The 21,316-nt window shown below is 44.7% G+C and overlaps 1 protein-coding gene across 1 annotated transcript; it reads right to left on the reverse strand.

Moving 5' to 3' along the window:
- Positions 1-9,268: 9,268 nt before the first annotated feature.
- On the reverse strand, positions 9,269-18,852 carry LOC105905633 (vimentin-like). The gene is made up of 3 exons (XM_042709443.1): positions 18,374-18,852; positions 17,423-18,082; positions 9,269-9,770 (listed from the first exon to the last, which is right to left on the reverse strand). Exons 1-3 carry the CDS (start codon positions 18,843-18,845, stop codon positions 9,688-9,690), a joined length of 1,215 nt encoding a protein of 404 aa, XP_042565377.1. The 5' UTR covers positions 18,846-18,852; the 3' UTR covers positions 9,269-9,687.
- Positions 18,853-21,316: the final 2,464 nt, after the last annotated feature.

Raw genomic sequence — 21,316 nt, forward strand, 5'->3', positions numbered from 1 at the left:
GGTTTTATCACTGTTAAGTTTGAGGAAGTTTGAGGTGAACCAGGTATGAAGTGCAGAAAGGCAATCTGTCAAGGATGAGGGAGGAAGAATGGAGTTGGGCTTGGTGGAGAGGTAGAGCTGGGTGTCATCCGCATAGCAATGAAAAAGAATATTGAATTTACGGAAAATAAGGCCAAGGGGAAGGAGGTAAGTAATGAAAAGGAGGGGACCCAGGACAGAGCCCTGGGGGACACCAGAGGAGACAGGGGACGGTTGGGAACGGAAGGATTTGAGTTGGATGAACTGAGTGCGGTCTGAGAGATAGGAGTGGAACCAGTCAAGGGGGATGCCAGTGATGCCGATGGAGGATAATCTGTTGAGGAGGATGGTGTGGGAGATTGTGTCGAAGGCCGCACTCAGGTCAAGGAGGATGAGGAGTGCGTTGAATTGGTACGCTATTCCTCCGAACGCAAACCTCAGATATTTCCGATGTCTGTGGTGGATCGGAATGTGGAAATAAGCGTCTTTTAAGTCTATCGTGATAAACCAATCGTTTGGCCTTATAAACTGCACAAGCCTGCGTGGGGTCAACATTCTGAACCGCAGCGGCATGAGTGCTTTGTTTAACACACGTAGATCTAATATAGGCCGATAATTCCCGTCTCTTTTGGGTACGAGGAAGTAACGGCTGTAGAAGTCTGCATTCCTTTCTTTGAAAGGAACTCTGCTTATGGCATTTTTTCTGAGCAGGGAGATAATCTCTTCCCGTAGGAAGTGAGACTGTTCTCGCTGTATTACAGACTGTATTACTCTGCTGAAAGGCGGAGGGGAACGGGCGAACTGCAGAACGTAACCCTTTGAGACCGTCTTTAGCACCCATGGTGACACTGCGCATGCGCGCCAACTTTCTGCACAACCGGGGAGGTTGTGCTCTGAGTTGAATTTGTCGGGGACTAACCCGCTCATGGTCAATGGGTCTAAGCCTAGATCTACACCCACTCCGCCTAGGGAGGGGGACGAGATCTGGGGCTGCCCCCTCATGTTTTCGAAAAAAAATTGGGGGTGCGATCGCACTGTGTGCATCGCGGGGGGAGTTGCACAAGCATGCCTGGGCACTGCGCCATCTGGGACAGGAGTTAGGACATATGATTGTGGTGCTTGTGAAAACCTGCTTACCGTGCTGGACATGATTTCCACATGTGAGCAACGGGCTGATTTCTTTGGAGGTGGTGTGGGCTCCACCGCTCCCCCCTGTGTGACGAGTGGCTGACTGTCACGGTCAGGGAGCCTGAGGTCTCCCTCTGCCTCGCCCGCGGCGAGCGGAGTGCTGCCGCGGAGCCTGGGCTGCGCCCTGGGCAGGGCGCGCAGCTGGTTGTTGTGCTGCAGGCTGCGCTGGAGGGCGGAAGGGTTGTCTCTGCCAGCCTCGCCCGGTGGATACCTTTGCTGGAGGCGCTGGCGAGCGGAACCCGCTTCTCTTCCGGCCCGGTGCGGGTGTGGTGTGTCCTGAGGAGGACGTCTCACCCGCGCCACTAGAGCGAGGCATCCAAGCCTGGAATACCTCTCTGCTCTTCTGCTGTTCTTCGAACTTGGCAGCCATTGTGACCACTGCTTCCCCGAAGGCGCCCTGAACAGAGACCGGGGCGTCGAGGAGTGGTGCTTTTTCTCTGTCTGACAGCTTAGCCAGTGATAGCCACAGAGACCTCTGGGTAGCCACCGCGGCACCCATCACCCTCCCCAGTGCCTGTGCCGTGCACCGAGTTAGTCTGAGCGACAGATCCGTCGCGCGACGGAGTTCTGCCACAGACGGGTGATCTTCCCCCAGCGACAAGGCAAGCTCAGTCAGGAGCTTTGCCTGGTAGCGCTGTAGCAATGCAGCCGTATTGGTCGTGCAGGCAGCCTGCCCTGCAGCCAAGTAGGACTTCTCTGCCAGCTGAGCCTGGTGTCTGCTCACCCGCGTGGGCAGGAGAGGCTTCTGGCCGAGACGCATCGTGGGGGATGCGGGCGAGAGGTAGCCCGCTACTGCATCCTCCACCTGAGGAAAGGAGAGGTAGCCCCTCTCCTTAGCCATGTGGAGCTGCATGTAGGGCGCGAACCCCGGCACCGGGGCTCGGCCCGAGTAGGGTATCGCCCATGTCGCCTGCAGTTCCTCGTGCACCTCCTCAAAGAAGGGGATGCTGGAGGGAACTGACGTGGCGGGGCCAGCATAGAACTCCCCGTCCAGCAGCGAGGACCGCACACTGGGAGGGGGAGGGAGAGGGAGCCCGAGGCAGCTGGCTGCTGTCAGCGCAACCTCGTGGAGTTGCTGGCCCAGGAGCCGAGACGAGGTAGGAGGTGTCTCCACCCGCAACCTGACGTCATGGCTCGTCTGCATTGCTTCCGCGATTGAGCTGTGCCCATCGGAGAAGTCTAGCAGACTATCATCATCCAGGCTGATGTCCAGCTCGAGCGCCTCGTGGGGGATTGCCTGGACACCGCTTGGTTGAAGCTCCTCCGCCTCGCTGCCCGCAGCCCCAGGGCTGACAGGCGGCGGAGACGGGGAGAGACCCGGGAGCGGAGCTGCCGCCGCAAGGCGACTGCTCACGCTCACCAAGTCCAAGGCTGAAGACGCACTCATTCTTACGGGGGCGTCAGCCCCGGATGGAACTAGTGCAGTCTCCTCGGCGTCCTTGCGCTTCCAGAACGCAAGGCGCCTGGTAGCCTTAGCTAGCGGGAGGCTAGCACAGATGGGACAGACAGGGGCTTCGCCTGAGAAGGCGCCCTCCGCGTGGTCCCTGCCTAGGCAGGTCACGCACCGACGGTGGCGGTCGCCCTTGGGACGGACGTGACCGCAGTCGGGGTAGTGTCTGGCCATCTTTATCAATCTGAAAGTAGAGAAGAATGTTAAACACAAGCACACTATCTGCAACGAACACGTTGTTAGCAAGCCAGCAGGCTAGTCAGAGACTTAGCCAGCCAGGCAGCAAGGATAGCAGCAACTACTTTCGAATGAAATTAAGCCAATGAATTAAGCCAATGAATTTCGTGGCGCCCTGAGCTAGTGAGGGTTAAGGAACCCGATAACTCACCAACCCGTAGAGAGCGAAAGCACACAAACTCTTTTGACTGTGGTAAGCGTTTGAGATATACTCAGAGATGTTCACTCCGTCTTGCGAAGTTTCAAAAGAGGCAGATCTGGGCGCGCGTAATGGTATTATAGTACTCCTGGCAGGCGGGGCCAGGAGCGCGCGCTGACAGATCTCGCGGCCTTTCAGGCGTGAATAGATAAATGCTTCGATTTGTAGCCATGACATTCGTCATGTACCATTGTGTTATATCGCAGTGAACTGCGATAAGGAACTACTTTTCTGTCATGTGATACCATTGATGTAATACTGAGAGGCGCATTGATACAGTGAACTAGAGCAGAAGGTTCATGCTTGTAAAGTGTTAAAAGAAATCCAGTAAAGACATCGTTAACTTTACTCCGGTGTTTATTTAATGTATGTTGTGCAAGTGCAAATACACAACAGAATTGGCGACGAGGATTCTAAAGAAAGACATTGCGTGTGCAGAAGCTTTAATGGAAATTTCCCGTCTGCAAATTTGTGCCTTGTCGAATGCTAGCAAGCTAGCTCCCCCTTGCAACAGTGAAACGGGTGGAACAACGGTCTCGTGAGTAACAAAAACAACTTAAGAGAGAGGAAAAGAGACTGAAATCAAAACGAAATTATGGTTGGTGTTATTGGAGGTGTGGATGCTTTTGACAGTAATGTGGAGGAATGGGACAATTCTATTGAGAGACTGGAACAATATTGCTTTGTTAACCGAATTGAAAATGACAGGAAAATGACAGTTTTGCTAATTGTAATGGGCGCTAAAACCTACCATCTGCTAAGAAGTTTAACAGCACCACAAAAGCCAGCCACTAAATCGTTTAAGAACATAACTAAACTGCTACAGGATCACTTTATCCCAAAACCCCTCTTCAGTGCGGAGAGATTCAGATTTCATAACCAAAACCAGCAAAAGAATGAGTCACTCCGAGATAGGCTTGTGTGCGGCATGCATAATGAAGGCATACAAAGACGGCTCCTGACCGAGAAAGACTTGACATTAGCAAAGGCATTGGAAAATGCCCTAGCAATGGAAACTGTGTCAAGGGATGCCATAGAATTGCAAAAGAAAGTTGCATATCAATGTAATGTCAACAAATTCACAACTTAATACCCAGTGTACTTCATACACCAAGCTGTCAGGAAGCTAAATTCTCTCCCCTCACTCCCCCCAGCCATATCCATATCCTCCAGTCTGACAGGAAGCTGAAATCCCCCCCCCCTCCCCTAAAAATCACTCAGGACTCTGCACTTTTATCACTTGTATTACGTTTAAGATTGTATTACGTATTTATAACCACTCTACGTGAATGTTTATGTTTACTTAGTATTAGGAAATGTCTTGTCCTATCTGTTGTGCCTGTTGATATAGACATGTGAAGTAATTGACAATAAAGCTACTTTGACTTTGAAAGGAGCTGCATGCTCTAGATGTGGAAAAAGCTCTCATGACCAAGCAGACTGTTGGTTTCGTGATAAGAACTGTAGACTGTGCAATCGAAAAGGACACATACAGAGAATGTGTAAAATGAAACAGAATGAGGAAAAGCACAGAGATAGGAGAAAGGATAAAAGAGTTAATGAAATGAATGACACGAAATGAATGAAGTGGATCAAAATCGGATGATGTTGACACAAGTCTGGCATACATAGAACTCCACTCCATAGCAGACAGTGACAAACAAATGATATGGTTGACCCCAGAGATTGAAGGGAAGAACTTAAAAATGGAACTTGATACTGGGTCTGCGCTTTCACTGATATCATTGAAAGATTACAAAGAAAATTTGCAAATCTGAAACTGAAACGCACCCCAGTGTTACTGAAAACATATACAGGAGAAAAAGTGGCGCAACTAGGAAAACTCAAGGTGAAGGTGAAATATGAAAACAAAAAGAAAATTCTGGATTTGTATGTGCTACCACGTGGAAGAGTACTGTTATTTGGACGTGATTGGCTGCAAATGATTCAGCTTAACTGGCAGTCCATTAAGGCAATGCAGGTCAGTCAGAATGAAAGCAGTGTAGCTACACAGGAAAAGTTGAACCTGCTATTACCACAGGCAGCGCCAGTGTTCCAAGAGGGCATTGGAACCCTCAAACAAATTAAAGCACACGAGTGGATGAACATGCATCGCCCAAGTTCATGAAAGCACTTCCTGTCCCCTATAAGACCAAGGCATTCTGACGAAAGTTGAATGGTCGGACTGGGCAACACCAATTGTACCCGTAGTCAAGAAAAATGGTGCAATACGGCTATGCAGTGACTTCAAACTTACTGTCAACCCAGTTTTACATGCAGACCAATATCCGTTGCCACGCATAGAAGACATTTTTGCATCTTTAGCTGGTGGGCAAAAATGTTCAAAGAATGACTTGGAAATGGATGATGCATCGAAGAAGTATATCAATACTCTCAAAGGTCTTTTTCGGTACAATAGGCTAGTTTTTGGCATTGTGTCTGCCCCTGCAGTGTGGCAGCGTGCTATTGATCAGGTTCTCCAGGGCATTCCCGGCACACAGTGCTACTTAGATGATATTATTGTGACAGGCCATGACGAAAGCTCTCATCTTGCTAATCTGGAAGCAGTCCTAACCAGGGATGGATTAACGAACGGGCCTACCGGGCCCAGGCCCAGGGGCCCATGAGCTCAGGGGGCCCCTGGGCTAGAGCCTCTGTGTGAAGTCGCTGTTATGTATCTCTTATTTGTGGTTGAAAAAGGTGTATTTTATTCATTTGCTAATGGCTTTAATTGAGTGTACCTGTGCTGTGCTAGAAAAAGCTAGTTTAATGCGACAGTGATCAAGCATGACTTTTTTGGGACCACTGAGGATACCTTATGCTATTTATCCCCTCAAAATGGCAAACCTGTCTCTGTCATGGTTTTCATCATTTTTAGGGGGAAATCGTCAGTAGCAATCTATAACAAAATGATATAGAAACTATTAAAAAACCGATTCAATTAAATGAATAATTTCTTATTTTCTTTGTTATTTTTGTCATATACAGATATGCAATGATGATTGCTGGGTAATATGTATCTTGTTGTCCAATGTCAAGTCTCTATTTGATCATGTGATGAGACGATACGATATAGCTAGTTTAGGCGCAGAATCTGAAAGTCAAGACCTACAAGCAGGCACAGTAGGCTACACCTGCCGAACGACGCCTTTCAAACATAAAAGTGGTGATGCATGATTTGATTTTTCAGTGGACAGGATAGCCAGCCCATTCAGCCTCTCCTGCCCCATGCTGTCCCTCAGGTAGGTCTTAATCAGTTTCAATTTGGAAAAGAATCACTCGGCTGTTGCCCTGTCACATGTAATGTCAGAAACAATAGCAGGGCAGTGCACACCTCACCGAAGGTGGATGTTACGGAGTAAACTTTTACCTGTTACAGTACAATAGCCAAAGTATCTATGTAGTTCGACCGTAAAATCCAACACATTGGTTGTGTTTGTGTGTGCGTGTGCGTGCGTGCGTGTTTTGCGGGCGCACACATTTTTTTCCGCGGAGGGTGGGGGGGGGGGGCCCTTCAACATGTCAAGGCCCAGGGGCCCGTGGTTTCTTAATCCGTCCATGGTCCTAACAAGACTAGTTGAATGTGGACTCAGAGCCAATAAGGACAAATGTGAGTTTTTCAAAGACTCCATTGAGTACTGTGGACACAGAATAGATAGAGAGGGCCTCCACAAATCACAGGACAAAATTGACGCTGTTCTGAAAGCACCTAAGCCCTGTAACGTCACCCAGGTTCGTTCCTTATTGGGTCTGATAAATTATTATCATAAATTCCTGCCAAATATAGCGACAGTACTCCATCCATTGAACAACCTCCTGCAAGCGAAGGCAACCTGGAATTGGACTAAACACTGTGACCTGGCATTCAAGACAGCAAAAGAACTGATAACGTCAGAAAAGGTCTTGACTCACTACAACCCAGACTTACCTCTTCGCTAGGCATGCGATGCATTGCCATATGGCATCGGTGCTGTCCTCTCCCACAAAATGCCAGACGGCTCAGAACGTTCTGTAACGAACCCAGCTCACGGGCACGAAACATAAAGGGGAGGCCACGCAGAATTTATGATATAATAATAATAAGTTATTTATTAAGGGTTACAAGTATATATTTATCTAATAATTATAGGAAAACGTGTGGTGAATGTCAGGGTTGTGGAGAGAAACAAAAGATGTAATGTAAAGTCAGCTAAATGGTAATATAAACAAACGACGACGATAATCCAAAACCAACGACACTCCAAAACCAACGACAATCCAAAACCAATCTCTATTCAAACACCAACGACCAATCCAACGCTCTCCCGACTGCCATCGGATCAAGGCTTTTGTAGCCATCCAATCATGGGGTACACCTGTTGTACACCTGCTCCCCATTTCCTGCTGAGGAGACAGAACAGGCATGCAAATATCATGGGGCGGGGCCTAGATCCGCCAGGGTCGTAACAGTTCTATAGCCTTGCCTCTAGGTCTTTAAGTGCTGCCGAAAAGAATTATGCACAAATTGATAGAGAGGGATTGAGCCTTGTATGGGATGTGAAGAAATTCAACCAATATTTGTATGGGAAATGCTTCACCTTGATTACAGATCACCAACCCCTAGTGGGCATTTTTAACCCAAGGAAATCCATTCCGGTTATGACTGCTGCACGCTTACAAAGATGGTCATTGTTCTTATGTGGACATGACTATGTGATAGAGTACAAGGGAACGACACAGCATGGAAATGCTGATGGACTCTCGCGCTTGCCATGTGAACCAGAGGACGATACATCTTCAGATCCAGCCGAGATGTTTCATTTGACCCATATGGAGAACTTACCTGTTACCAGTGCACAGATCAAACGAGACAAGCAGAAATCCAACTATAGCAAAGGTCCTTGAGCTAACGATGAAGGGGTGGCCTGCCAAAAACACAGTGGGCTTACCTGAATACTTCAGTCGAGGTGAGCAGCTATCTGTGTGTCATGGGTGCATCATGTGGGGCACCAGAGCCATAGTGCCACCCAAGCTGCGCTCCAGAGTCCCTGAAGCACTTCATGAAGGACATATGGGTGTTGTAAAGATGAAGAGCCTTTCCAGGAGCTACATATGGCGGCCAGGCATTGATCACCAGATTGAAGATTTAGCCAAGACATGCTCTGGATGTCAGCTGAAACAAAAGCAGCCTCCACTTGCCCCTGTCCACAGCCGGGAGTGGCCAACTGCTCCATGGCAAAGGATCCATGTAGACCAGTCGTTCTCAAAGTGTGGTCCGCGGACCACTGGTGGTCCGCAAGTGCCCCGTAGTGGTCCGCGACGGCCACAAGTAAATTATTGCGACATTTCTAACATGCAACTCAGAACGAAGAGAACACAGTCAGTAGAAGCCTAATCTATTAAAGAGTAGCCTAATCTATTAAGAAGGTCATGGATCGGTGGCTTAAGACAGGCACAATGAAAAGAAAATTAAATGAGAATGCCTCTGACATAGACAAGGAGAAGGGTCACTCCCGCTGCGGAGCTGCATTCAAACAGCATTTTTTTTCTCCCGCTGCTTGGTAGTGAATTACTGCGTTCGCGTGGTCGGTATGCGCATCGTTGTGTTTATTGGTGTTTAGTGATACATTGGCGTGTCTGAGTGTGTGATGGGAGAATGAGGCTGTGAGCGAACTATAGTTTGTAACTTAACCAAGTCACGCATGGAGCAGGGTTCCAGATTCTTTGCCTAGCGCATTGTCATATCTATAACTAGCCTACCGATAAAAAAAGGAGTGCCCACCCGCGAAAATCATGTGCCGCTAACAATTGTCTGGTGCCAGGTCTGGGTAGGAGGCCTGTTGTTCCGGGGATATACTATTTAGTTAGATGGTCCGCGAGTTTTTTTTTATTGGCTAAGTGGTCCTTGGCCTGAAAAAGTTTGAGAAACACTGATGTAGACTATGCAGGGCCTTTCCTGGACCGTATGTTTCTTGTTGTCGTTGATGCGTATTCAAAGTGGTCAGAAGTCTTCATAGTGAAAAATGCCACATCCACAAAAACAGTAGAAGTTCTCCGCACACTCTTTGCAAGAACAGGATTGCCTGAGCGACTCGTCAGTGACAATGGTCAATTCACATCAGAAGAGTTCCAGTCATTGGTCCGGTAAAATGGTATCAAACATACCACCACTGTACCTTACCATCCTGCTACTAACGGGCTTGCTGAGCGCTTTGTCCAGTCGTTTAAGCAGTCAATGAAAACAATGGGCAATACTCAGGTGTCACTGCCTGAGAAGATGGCAAAGTTCCTACATGCGTACAGAAACACTGACCATGCTAAAACAGGTCAAGCTCCAGCTGTATGGTTCATGGGAAGGCGACTGAGGTCACGTCTAGATTTGCTGAAACTTGACCTACGCAGAGATGTGACGCTGACAGTCCATCAAAGCTGGACCACTACATGTCAGAAACGTTGTAATTGGACAACAAGTGTTGGCAAGGGATTACCGACAGTCCAAGCAGAAATGGCAGCGTGGTGAGATCCTGTCCAAGACAGGGCCTCTGACATACACCGTGAAGATCGGACGTGGGGTCATCTGACGACGCCATGTTGATCAATTGCTGGATGCAACAACTCACCATGCGACCAACAAAAACACAGAGGATGACACTCCTGTTCCTGAGGATTCGGATGAATTCATGTTCCCGGATTCAGAGACTCCTCCTGATGATGGCAACAACAAACCTGACACACTTGTCAATGCGAATGGCCCCGAGGTTCCTGTTCAGGACCCATAGCCTCAAGAGAGACGCTATCCTGAAAGAGCTCACCGTCCTCAAAGGCTGGAATTATAAAAAAAAAAAAAGAGCCATGCATTGTCAATGTCTCATGTTTAATGTTTAATGTTTAATGTTTGTGTGTTAGCTTAGTGTTTTAAGTGTTCAACACATGTTAAGATGTATGTGTAACATTGGCAGTGTTTAATTGGCAGTAATGGATATGAGGTTTCCATTATATAGATACAGTGGTGGAGGAAGTACTGCAGTTTAGTACTTAAGTAAAAGTACAAGTACCCAGGAAGATAAAAGTAAAAGTAAAAGTACTACATCAACAATCCTACTTAAGTAAAAGTAAAAAGTACTTACTTTTAAATTTACTTTAAGTATTAAAAGTAAAAGTACTCACGCAATGGGTTGTCTCTCAATGTCTAGGCTGTGCCATTTTGATAAAGAAATAGCTACTGGTAATAAATGCCTCTACAGATGTCACTACTAGTACAAGCAACAACATTTGTTAATTGGAAAGGTTGGTGTACTTATTGTGCCTACCATCTGTAATACTGTTCACACTATATCTTACAATTCTGCGGATGACAAGTTATCTACCAGGGATTATTTGCAAAGTTAATACCATTAAGACAAACCAATAAAGACACCATGTGATATCTTTAAATCTTTTAATTAATTGTAAAGGTGTAAAGCAGGGAAACATGGAACATGAAAAACAAATGGACAGAACAAGGCACGCTAGCTTGACATACCTAACCTACCAGCTTTATCTTACCACTACGTTAAATATATAATGAAGGTCCAATCATGTTTTTTTGATGCTATTGCTGTATGTCAACATGCATTTCGCTAGATAACATTATAATATCATGTCAGTAAACGAATTAAATACATTTATCAATATTCAATAGTCAGGGACATTAACTTAGCATAGCAATCACTCTGCTTACCTCGATATGCTACTTTAAATTTGAGGGCGAATTATTGAAGGCTAGCAACTCCTTTTTTTGAGGGAGACAGGAAAGGCATTGAAACCTCCAGGAGTCATTCTTGGGGCCTTTGAACTCGAACATATCTTTTAAATAGGGCCAAGGGTGGCTCATATCAGAGGGCTCAGTTCAGGCCGACTCTGGATCCATGTTGAATAGGCAGTAATCAGGCTGAATGTTCAACTATAACAGGCAAAGCTACCGCTAGTGCTGCTGCCAAACGCGCACTCTGATAGCATTGGAGTTGATAGAGCCACCTGATTGGTTTAAACTTCCAAAACAGCAACGCAATCCATAGTTTTGTGTAGGCAACATTTTGGCGAAACTATGTTCATAAAATGTAACGAGTAACAGCACATATTGTAGAAATGTAGCGGAGTAAAAGTATAGATAATAGCAAAAAAATGTAATGGAGTAAAAGTAAAAAGTATGCACTATTATTTTTACTTAAGTAAAGTACAGATACGTACAAATGTACTTAAGTAAAGTAACGAAGTAAAAATACTTCGTTACATTCCACCACTGTATAGATATGGATATGATTTTTCTGTTACGGTGCAAACTAGGGATGGGCATTCGATTAAATTGTCTTAATCGATCGTCGGGAGAATTAACGATCGATTTTCGATTAATCATTAATATTTTTATATTAAAATTCACTATTTATAGGCTATATTAAAATGCAGTGAAAATAGAAAAAACACAGCGTGTTTCCTCATTGAGATCTTTATTACAAGATGAACAACTCTTGTGGCAGTTAAACTTACAAGATGGACAACTCTTGTGGCAGTTAAACGGGATCCGTTCAATGGTTACACTTGAAAATATGCACTGCTGTACTCTTAAGCAGCGGAGCCGACAGCTAGAAGCCGGTGCTCATAAACACAACTTTTTTTTTCTCTCTAACTAATTAATCTCACATTTTGAAATTCATTCATCTAGATTCATCGTGATTAAAAGTTTGTTTTATTCTAAAGACTAAATCTTATAAATTAACGAGTAATCACTTCAGACCGTGTATTTTAGACACTGTTTAATTGTATTTTTTTCGTGCTCTCTCGCCGTCATACAAGGAATGTATGCGAGACACAATGGTGCCCCTCGACGGTAAATCGTAAGAATTGTCCCCTGAAGCAATTCGAATCACCTCAGTCAGCCCACCGTCTTCAACTATGTTGATGGGCCGACAGTCACCGGCAACCTAAACTGCTACAGCGTTGGTAACCTTTTCACGGACTGGTCTAGTTCATTTCCTAGAGAAGTCGTGGAGTGTGCGTTGGCGACCAGCTAACCTGGGACTGCTTTCTGTCGGGTGCTTTGCATTAGGGTGATAACTTAAAGACGAGCTGCTTCTGTGATAGCTACATTCAGCTTGACAAATGCTACATACAACTTTAGTTTTGTCGATTGTTCTGTCATTTTGCCTCTTAAACAGAAACTTTCCGCCCAACAATCCCTCAGCTCTCTCCATCTTCAACTACCGTCTCGGTCTCTTCTATCTAACTGACTGCAGACACGCGGCGGTTTCGTGCCATGGGTCAACGCGCACCGGAAGTAAACAAAGTTGCATTCAAATATTTTATTGCATTAGTCTCGGCCAAAATAATCTCATAGAATAACGCGTTAACTTTGACAGCCCTAAAATAAATAAATTACACGCACACTACGCAACAGAACATGCATTCGTTTTAATCGATGAAAAAATAATTTCATAGAGGAAATTCTTAATGATCAATTAATCGATCGTCGATTAATTATGCCCATCCCTAGTGCAAACTAGAGCTGCAACGATTAGTCGACGAAATCGACGATGTCGATTGTGAAAAATTGTCGACGATGATTTTTATTGTCGACGCTTCATAAAATATATAAAAAATAAAAATATATATATTTTTTAATTTATTTATTTATTTATTTTTTTTGGCAGACGCTAGCAGAGCTACCGGTAATTTTCATTCGGCATTGCAATGCACTATAGGAAGTGCGAAATAGTGCATCTTTAACTAATAATAATTGACCATCATTGAGAAAAATTGAACATAATCTGCAAATAGCCTAGCATACAAATCATGCACCGTTTTCTTTGCCCTCCGTTCTCGTACCTTCATGTGCTGCATATCAGAAATGGCCGACAGAAAAGCGAATTATTCTGAGACTGCTCATGTTACCATGGAAACAATACACAAAGCTAGCTTTAGTAGCTGCTGCATATGAGATATGGCTAACAGAAAAGTTGTCATTTTTCTCAATGATGGTCAATTATTAGTAGTTAAAGAAGCACTATTCCAGTATTTCAAAGAGAATGAGCTGTGGGAGCACAAGAACAGTGAGTGTCTAGCAGAAATTACCATAGACATATATGATATATCTATAACTTATAGTAAGGTTTAACTAAGCTTACATATTGGAAAACAGAACGTCTCATGGAGGATGCTTGCTAACGCTATTTTAGTTATGTTAAGTGCAATGTAGTAAATCAGTGAATTATCAGAGTAGCCTGTATTTTCGTTTGTTCTGAATAGTTAACCTCCTCCACTTAGCATTCTTCAAACAAAAGATTGTGGGAAAAAAATATATTTCATAAGTTGAATTTGAATGTCACTTGCAGCCCAGTTATTCTTGCGTTATTTTGCACTTGCAGAGGCTTGATTGCTAATTTGAGTTACTTTTAAAACTTTATTTGCACTTTCTCTTTAGTTTTAAATGCATATTTGCACTTTAATTTGTATTACTATTTAATTTATGTATTATGATGATTACATTTGTTACTCCAACATTTTGAGTCGTTATTTTAATTTGCTATGGGAAATAATCATTAGATTAGTCGATTAATCGAAAAAATAGTCGATAGATTAATCGATTACTAAAATAATCGTTAGTTGCAGCCCTAGTGCAAACCCATGACAGCGTAGCGTTGGAATTCTAAATCCCATGCATTTCAACAGGAGGCAATCCGTTGTGACGTAGACCACCATTTTGGCCGAAGCGAGCGAAAAAAGTTGGAAAAAGTTTAATCCTATGCAAATGAGGAGCGATTAACACCACGCCCACTCAAAGCATTGGAAGCGTATCGTTACGCTGTCATGGGTTTGCACCGTTAGGCCTATATGCTATGAGATGGACATCAATGCTGCAAAGGAGGAAATGTTATGTTCACATAAATATCTATTATGGGAACTACTTTTAGTTAAAGTTATAGGAACTACTTTTCTGTTATGTGATACCATTGATGTAGTACTGAGTGGCGCACTGAACTAGAGCAGAAGGTTCATGCTTGTAACGTGTAAAGGCATTGTTAACTTTACTCTGGTGTTTATTTAATGTATGTTGTGCAAGTGCAAATACACAACAATTAGCACCTCCAATGTCACCAGACATTAGCCGAAATTCTGCAAGAGCCAACAAAAGTACAGAAGGCTTGGTTTCGGAAAAGGCAACCAACTCTCCTTTATACCAAACTGGAGGAGGAATGCACTATAAAATAGCACTGTGGAGGAATGCACTATAACCTCCTATAACCTCCTATCCACTTGCCTCCTCTGCAGGAGCTTCACAGGGAGGTTCTGGAGGCTCTACCAGAGACTCCTGCACAGCAGCTGCCCCTTGTTTTTGACAAGAAGAAGCCCATTCCTCTCAAACTTCTTACGCTCAAAATTGTTCAAGTGTAAGTCGGACATCATTTGTGTATGTCATGAAACACAGACATTGCTGCTTATTTTAAATTGAAATCCAACTCCAAATGAATTTCAGAATGTTCTGTGTTCCCCATCCCACTGTCCATGTCTTCCTCTCACGTGTAGGCTGGACTATGGCAAAAAGCGAGGCAACACCAAGGAGCAGCGTGAGCAGGAGCGTTTGAACCACAAGTACAAGAAAGAGTTCAAGGGCGCTCTGAGAGAGATCAGGAAGGACATGCACTTCCTGGCACAGGAGATGTCTGACGTCAAGAAAAGGTGTGTACGGCTCTGTCATGGACAGAAAGTTCCGCCCTGCCAGAAGTTCCGGATGACGCAACGGATGACGTTATGATCAGCTGTTTTTTGCTTTTTTACGTGAATGATGTATAATCTTCATGGCACACCGAACATTACTATGGAATTACGGCGATAAATACGATAAACATGATCAAATAATTTAATATCACCAATTCTATTTATTTAAAGCTAGCTTTGGATGTCTGGAACTTAATTTTGTATGCCATCAGTTAGCTGCACTCTTGGCACTCAGGTATAGCTAGGTGCTACTGCTAACTAAAGGTGGGGAATTGCTACGTGCCTTCTCAACTTGTAATACAGCAATTAAATATCACCGCGGTTGTTTTGAGATACTTTGTGATGTTTCTTATTAACCGAGCAGTACAAATGCATATGAAAAGTAATTGAAGTAGTGCTAAACAATGTTCAAATACAGCTAGCTTTAACCGTCTCTGCTCTGGATCTTCCAGAAGTAATAACAATTTAGCTTTCTGTTCACAACAACCTTTAAGAACCACGTCGGTATTTCATGAAAATTGTATCTATCTAATCAGAAAAAAATGGTATTGTGAACATTGTTTAGCATTACTTCAATTGCTTTTCATATGCATTTGTACTGCCGGGCTAATAAGAAACATCACAAAGTATCTCAAAACAACCGCGGTGATATTTAATTGCTGTATTACAAGTTGAAACGGCATCACAAAGTATCTCAAAATAACCGCTGTGATATTTAATTGCTGTTTTACAAGTTGAGAAGGCACGTAGCAAGTCCCCACCTCTAGTTAGCAGTAGCACCTAGATATGAAGATTCTAGCTATATCATTCACGTGAAAAAGCGAAAAACAGCTGATTGTAACGTCATCCGTTGCGTCATCCGGAACTTCTGGCAAGCCGGAACTTTCTGTCCATGACAGCTCCAATTGGTCCTCTGTTCTACATTACTTAGATTACTAAGTTGAATCCTATGCAAATGAGAAGCGATTTTTCCCGGCAGCAGCCAATCAGATTGCTAACTAGCTCACTAGTCCATGCCATGTCATGCTATTTCCACACGCTACAACACGCCCACTCAAAGCGATGGAAGAGTATCGCGTCGCTGTCATGGGTTTGCACCGTAAGTGCAAGTTAAGTACTAGTAGAAGTGCAAGTTAGGAAGGGAGGTGCTCTCTGAAGAGTTGGGTCTTCAAGAGCTTCTTAAAGGTAGAGAGGGACGCCCCTGCTCTGGTAGTGCTAGGTAGCTCGTTCCACCAACGTGGAGCTACAAATGAGCATAGCCTAGATTGCCGTACACAGCCGGCAGTGCTAAACGACGCTCATCATTAGACGAGCGCAGCATCCTGGGGGCAACATTTGCCCTTACAAGAGCTTTTAAGTAGATGGGAGCAGAACCAGCAATCGCTCTGTAGGCGAGCATAAGTGTGTGTGCCCTCTTGGGTTGGTTGTTCTTTACTAGAGAGAACATCCATACCTTTGCCTTTTTTAATGCTGTGTGTTTTGCAAGCTAGGCCGGAGAGCTTTTCCTTTAAAACCTACCCTTATCCTCTGCATTTCCCTGTATGTTTAGCCAAAGACATTCCAACCTCCTTCAAGGTCTGCTTTCAGGAGGAATTTTGATTGGTTCAGAAATTTTAAATACAGGTATTTTCTGTAATTGCTCCCGCACACATTTTGTCCACATGTTATGTGACCAGTGAGGTGGTATCAGTTGGTACGCTAGCAACTGAGTGGAGAGCTTTTCAGATATTTTAACAATAATAGGCATGGTTTTATCTTTCCTTTGAGTTTGTGTTTGCTGTACAGTTCCAGCCAGTTGTACTGTGCAATACCAATAATTGTATGCAATTCCAGTTTAGACATGGTTGCAGAAGGACATGTTGACTGTGGTGTGTTTAGAAGTTCATTTGAAATATGTGGAAGTGGCTGCAGATGCACTAAATCAGCACCCTGGTATAATGTCCTGTTTGTCCTGCGAAACCCAAATCACACACATACACCCAAGCACGAAAACACTGTAGAAACTGTAAGAGTGAACTCAAGTCCAGCTTTATTTTAAGTAGCACCTGGGAACACCTTCACATCAAACTCATCTTAGCTGTTACTCAAAATGGCGTAAGGAATGTGGGTTCCCCAGACGGGCAAGTTAGCCAGGGCATAGCAGGACGAGGGTGCAGTGCAGTGTTGGGTCTCTGGGAATGACAGACAGGCATGGAGTGTCCTGGGAGGGGTGGAGGTCCTTAGGCAGATTCCTGGATGGCTGGGTGGCTCTCGCCTGTGGAGGCAATAAGCACGGTAACATTATTATTTCATGCTTTGCTGATTCTAATCATGTCTGGAGCACAACAGAAGTGGTAATGGGAAAGACTGTCCTCTGCTCAATTCACTTTGAATATAGGTGACCAAAAGAGTAAATTGGTTCTGTGGCCATTCAAAATAGCTTTTCCAGAGGAGTTCTGGTTTGAAGCTCTAACTCAGTTCAGGTCATCAAAAATATGTGTGCATTATATATTGGAGTGGGAAAATGGTAAGATCCTAAGATACAGACGGTAAGCATGGAACTCAAAAAAGCTTCTGTGCCAAACAGTAATGTTGGATGTAGTTAAGTATGGGTGCCTTACCTTCTGTAGAGATTCCCAGTCTCTTCTCCTCGCTTTCCAGCAGTTTCCTGTAGGTGGCGATCTCAGCATCGAGCTTCAGCTTGATGTGTAGCAGCTCTTGGTAGTCCTGCATGTATTTGCTCATCTCCATCTTGGTCTCACAGAGCTGGTTCTCCAGTTGATCAATGATGTCCTCCAGTCCTGCCACCTTGTCTTGGTGAGCTGCCTCCATGCCTTCCAGCTGCGCTTCCAGAGCAGAATTACTGGCTCTCAGGCCATCAATCTGATTCTGCAGTTCAGTCACCTGACTGTGGAAGGTGGTGATCTCGTCCTTCATGGTCTTCATCTGGTCCTCATGTTTGCCGGCTGTTTGTTTCAGTGTGTCGAATTTGCCCTTGTACCACTTCTCTGCCTCCTGGACATTGCGAGCAGCCACGGCCTCAATCTCAGCACGCATGTTGCGCAGGTAGGCAGCCAGGTCAGGCCGGTCTGAGTCCAGCTCCACAGTGACCTTGGAATCCTCAATCTGCTTCATGAGAAGAGCAACCTCTTCATCATGCAGCTTCTTCAAGAACTCAATCTCGGCCAGCAGCTGTTCCACACACCTCTCCAGGTCGGCTTTCTGCAGCGTGGCATTATCCACATCCTGACGGAACTCTAGCAGGATCATCTCTGCCTCCTCTGGAATTACAGATTGGGTAAGAGATAGTCAGCATTGCACTGCATTGTTGTAGAGTTGGCAACTCTAGACATTAGAAGAGCTATAAGACCTCACATCTTAGTTGCTCTTGGCTTACCACCTCGTAATATCACTTGAACTATTGCTTCATTGTTTTCTAGTTGTAGCAGCCAAAGACCAAAGTATATGTTGAATGGTGCTAGGTAACAGTATTGATGGGTATGACCTATTTGCTATAACACTGATTAATAAACCAGCAAGGTTCTAGTTCTAACTCATCCATCTCAGCTTACCTTTGAGGGCCATCTCCTCCTCCAGTTTGAGCCTCCACACGTCTATCTCCTCCTCGATGTAACCCCTCTCAATGTCAGCTGCGCCCTTTTGTGCAGTCAGGGCCTCGATCAGATCCCTCATCTCCTTGAACTTGATCTCATACTCTTCTCCGAGCCCACCAGGGCCTCCCTTGAAGCGGCCCTGCAGTGCGTTCAGCTCTGCCTGCAGCTGGGCATTCCTCAGTTCCAGGGCCTGCACCTTCCCAATGTAACCGGCAAAGCGAACATTCACTTCATGCATTTCCTCCTTCTCGTTTGCATGCTGCTGGTGGATCTCTGTGCCAACCTCAACAGCAGACACACCACCATGGTACCCATTACGACCGCGGCTGTAGGAGGATCCCTTACAGCGGGAAGGAGATGGACTTTGCACCCGCACACTGCTGGAGTTGCTCACCGATAGGGACTTCTGGGAGTGTGAGGAGCCTCTCATGTTTCTGACTGTTCCCGGGCCTTTTGTGTTGCTTGCTAGATAGTAGTTCCACCACAGAGAGAAGGGCCTCTTCTTTGCGTGTTTCCCAGGAGCTGGCCGACCTTGCTACTGACAGTCCTGGTGCCTGATCCTTGGCTTATATAGGGCCTCTAAGAATCTCACGCCCCTCTTTGAAACCCTGGCAAGGTTTTGACATGTTTTAGACCCTGTTTACTACCGGCTCACACGATTGCGATGGAATGCGTTGATCCGTCGAGGTTGACTTTTTTTTTGCTTAGATTTTTTTTAAGTTACCGAGAAATAGAAACTGTACAATGTAGGGCTGTCAAAATTGCTCAAAAATGAAGTTCGAATATTCCCTTTTAAAAAAACACATATATTCGAACATATTCGAATATCTGGTTGTGCATTAAGGCACGTGAATAACAGTTTTAACATATTTAACAACATATTACCTACACAAAAATAAGTAAATGAACTAATGGCCAAGACCGCAGACCTTGGCCTCTCGCTCGCACACACGCACTCTTTCTTTCTCTCTCTCTCTCTCATCGTCGGGCTCTCTGAGCATATCGGTTTAAATGAACAACAACAATAAACAAATGCTGAGTGCTGATCAAGAGTTTCGTGCAAGCAATTTAAGGTTGCGATTCTTGTCCCAAATATGGCAGGCTTCATTCAGTGATCGAAACAAATATTATTAACATTAATTGAAGTTTTACAGTATAGAACCGACATTAAATGCTCCGAGCGAGCTGGGCTGTGGTAAACATGAAGCTTTTCTTTGGCATGAAACGGCAAATAATCAAACCAGTGCATGAAGCTGTTTTAGTCAGTACAGTAGCGACTAGCCCACACTAGTAATGTTTCTGTTAACGTAAAATAAAATGAGGCACACACTGTTATACAATTCTACGATTCTATTGGTGACGGATGGGAAACGGTACCTCGGTTCCAGTGCTTCACAGAACTCCCTGAAGCCTATCCCATCCACCACACTGATCGGCCTCATGTCCTTGCATATGAACAAAATACATTTTTGCGTGCAGGCCTCGTGGCTGTTTCGCTGAAGTTCCACATATTATGACATATTCACTTGGGTGCACATTTTGGAGATGTAGCCTGATAGGTGAAAATTCACCCTAGTTATCTCAGGACTCCGGAGCTGCATATAAGTACATTTATTAGACAAACAACAATTGCAATTGGGCTCACTCACAAAACAAGTATGAAAGTGAAGCCCTGATAAACACATCGCACAAGGTTTATATAGACAGAAGTTTAGCGTTCAGCGAGATAAACACCTGGTGGATTTCTGATATCCGAGGCAAGGATGGAAGTTTTGCAAGGTCGGAAGAAGCACAGTTCGAACCTTCTTATCACTTCTGGTCTAAACATGCTCTTGTACATGTACAGACTAAGTGGCACCTAATATTCTAAGTTACACACACGCAGAAACACAGAAAAGCCATGTTCCTGCTTACATAAGTACATGATTCATATAAGGTAATTAATAATACAAGGCACTTGATTATTATATTCTTAAGTCATTAACAGTGTTTGGAAATTATCTCCATCATAGCCTCAAGTTGCTAGTTGTTGAATGGTTAGCTAACTCTAGCTTGACTTAGCTTACACACTAGTTTAGCTGTAGGCTCAACAAGTTTACAATCAACTGACCAAAATCCGAAACATTTCCAGACATAACTCTTTTTAATTTTTGGGGGTTACAATCACTTTCTCTGCTGCGGTCAAGCTGGGTTCTGCACCTTACACGCAAGTCAACTGTTGCTGTGCCAGACAGTGCGACTCCTGTGACCTGTCCCTTACCTCAGGCGCGCGCCCACTTGCAAAGCAGACAGTTGCGTCGCTGCTGCCGCTGTTGTGTTTTTTAAATTAATTTTCACATTCGAAATTCAGTTTTTAATAACTATTCGAATATATATTCGAATTTAGAATATTCGTTGACAGCCCTACTACAATGTAAAAACCCCATTATTGTAACTGAAAAATACGCCTCAGAGGATTTGCGAGGTGTCTGAGCCACCTATCTAATGTTAGCATGCTACTACCCACAAGGTAATTGGAAGCTTGCTAGCAGCGTGATTGGTTTGTTGACTTGTCAATCTCACTATAACGTCTCCGTTATCAACACAACCCCATGCGCCAGACTCCTCCTCCGTCATCCGTTGGATCAACGCATTGCAACGCAATCGTCTGAGTGAACATTACGCGAACCCTAGATTGCTTGAATCCGGAGAGAAATGTGTCCAGATCGACCTTTCGTTTACACAAACCGGACAGATTGGGTCACTGAATCCGCATACTTTTGAATCGGGTCTCCAAAGTGAGTAGATTTGAATCCGCCAGTGGATTGGTGTTTGTGTAAACCCCGATCCGCACACTTTCTAACCCGATGATGTAATTGCCCCACGTGAGCACCTCGCAACCTCAGCCTGAACCCTTATTAA

This window comes from Clupea harengus, chromosome 12, assembly GCF_900700415.2.
Source record: "Clupea harengus chromosome 12, Ch_v2.0.2, whole genome shotgun sequence".
NCBI lineage: Eukaryota > Metazoa > Chordata > Actinopteri > Clupeiformes > Clupeidae > Clupea > Clupea harengus.

What these genes read in the sequence shown, in the direction of transcription:
- LOC105905633 (XM_042709443.1), bottom strand. Translation starts at nt 18,845, where the DNA reads ATGAGAGGCTCCTCACACTCCCAGAAGTCCCTATCGGTGAGCAACTCC. An exon ending in GGAGGAGATGGCCCTCAAAG is followed by an intron (nt 18,083 to 18,373) that starts GTAAGCTGAGAT and finishes CTGTAATTCCAG; the next exon opens with AGGAGGCAGAGATGATCCTG. An exon ending in ACTGGGAATCTCTACAGAAG is followed by an intron (nt 9,771 to 17,422) that starts GTAAGGCACCCA and finishes CATCAGGAGGAG; the next exon opens with TCTCTGAATCCGGGAACATG.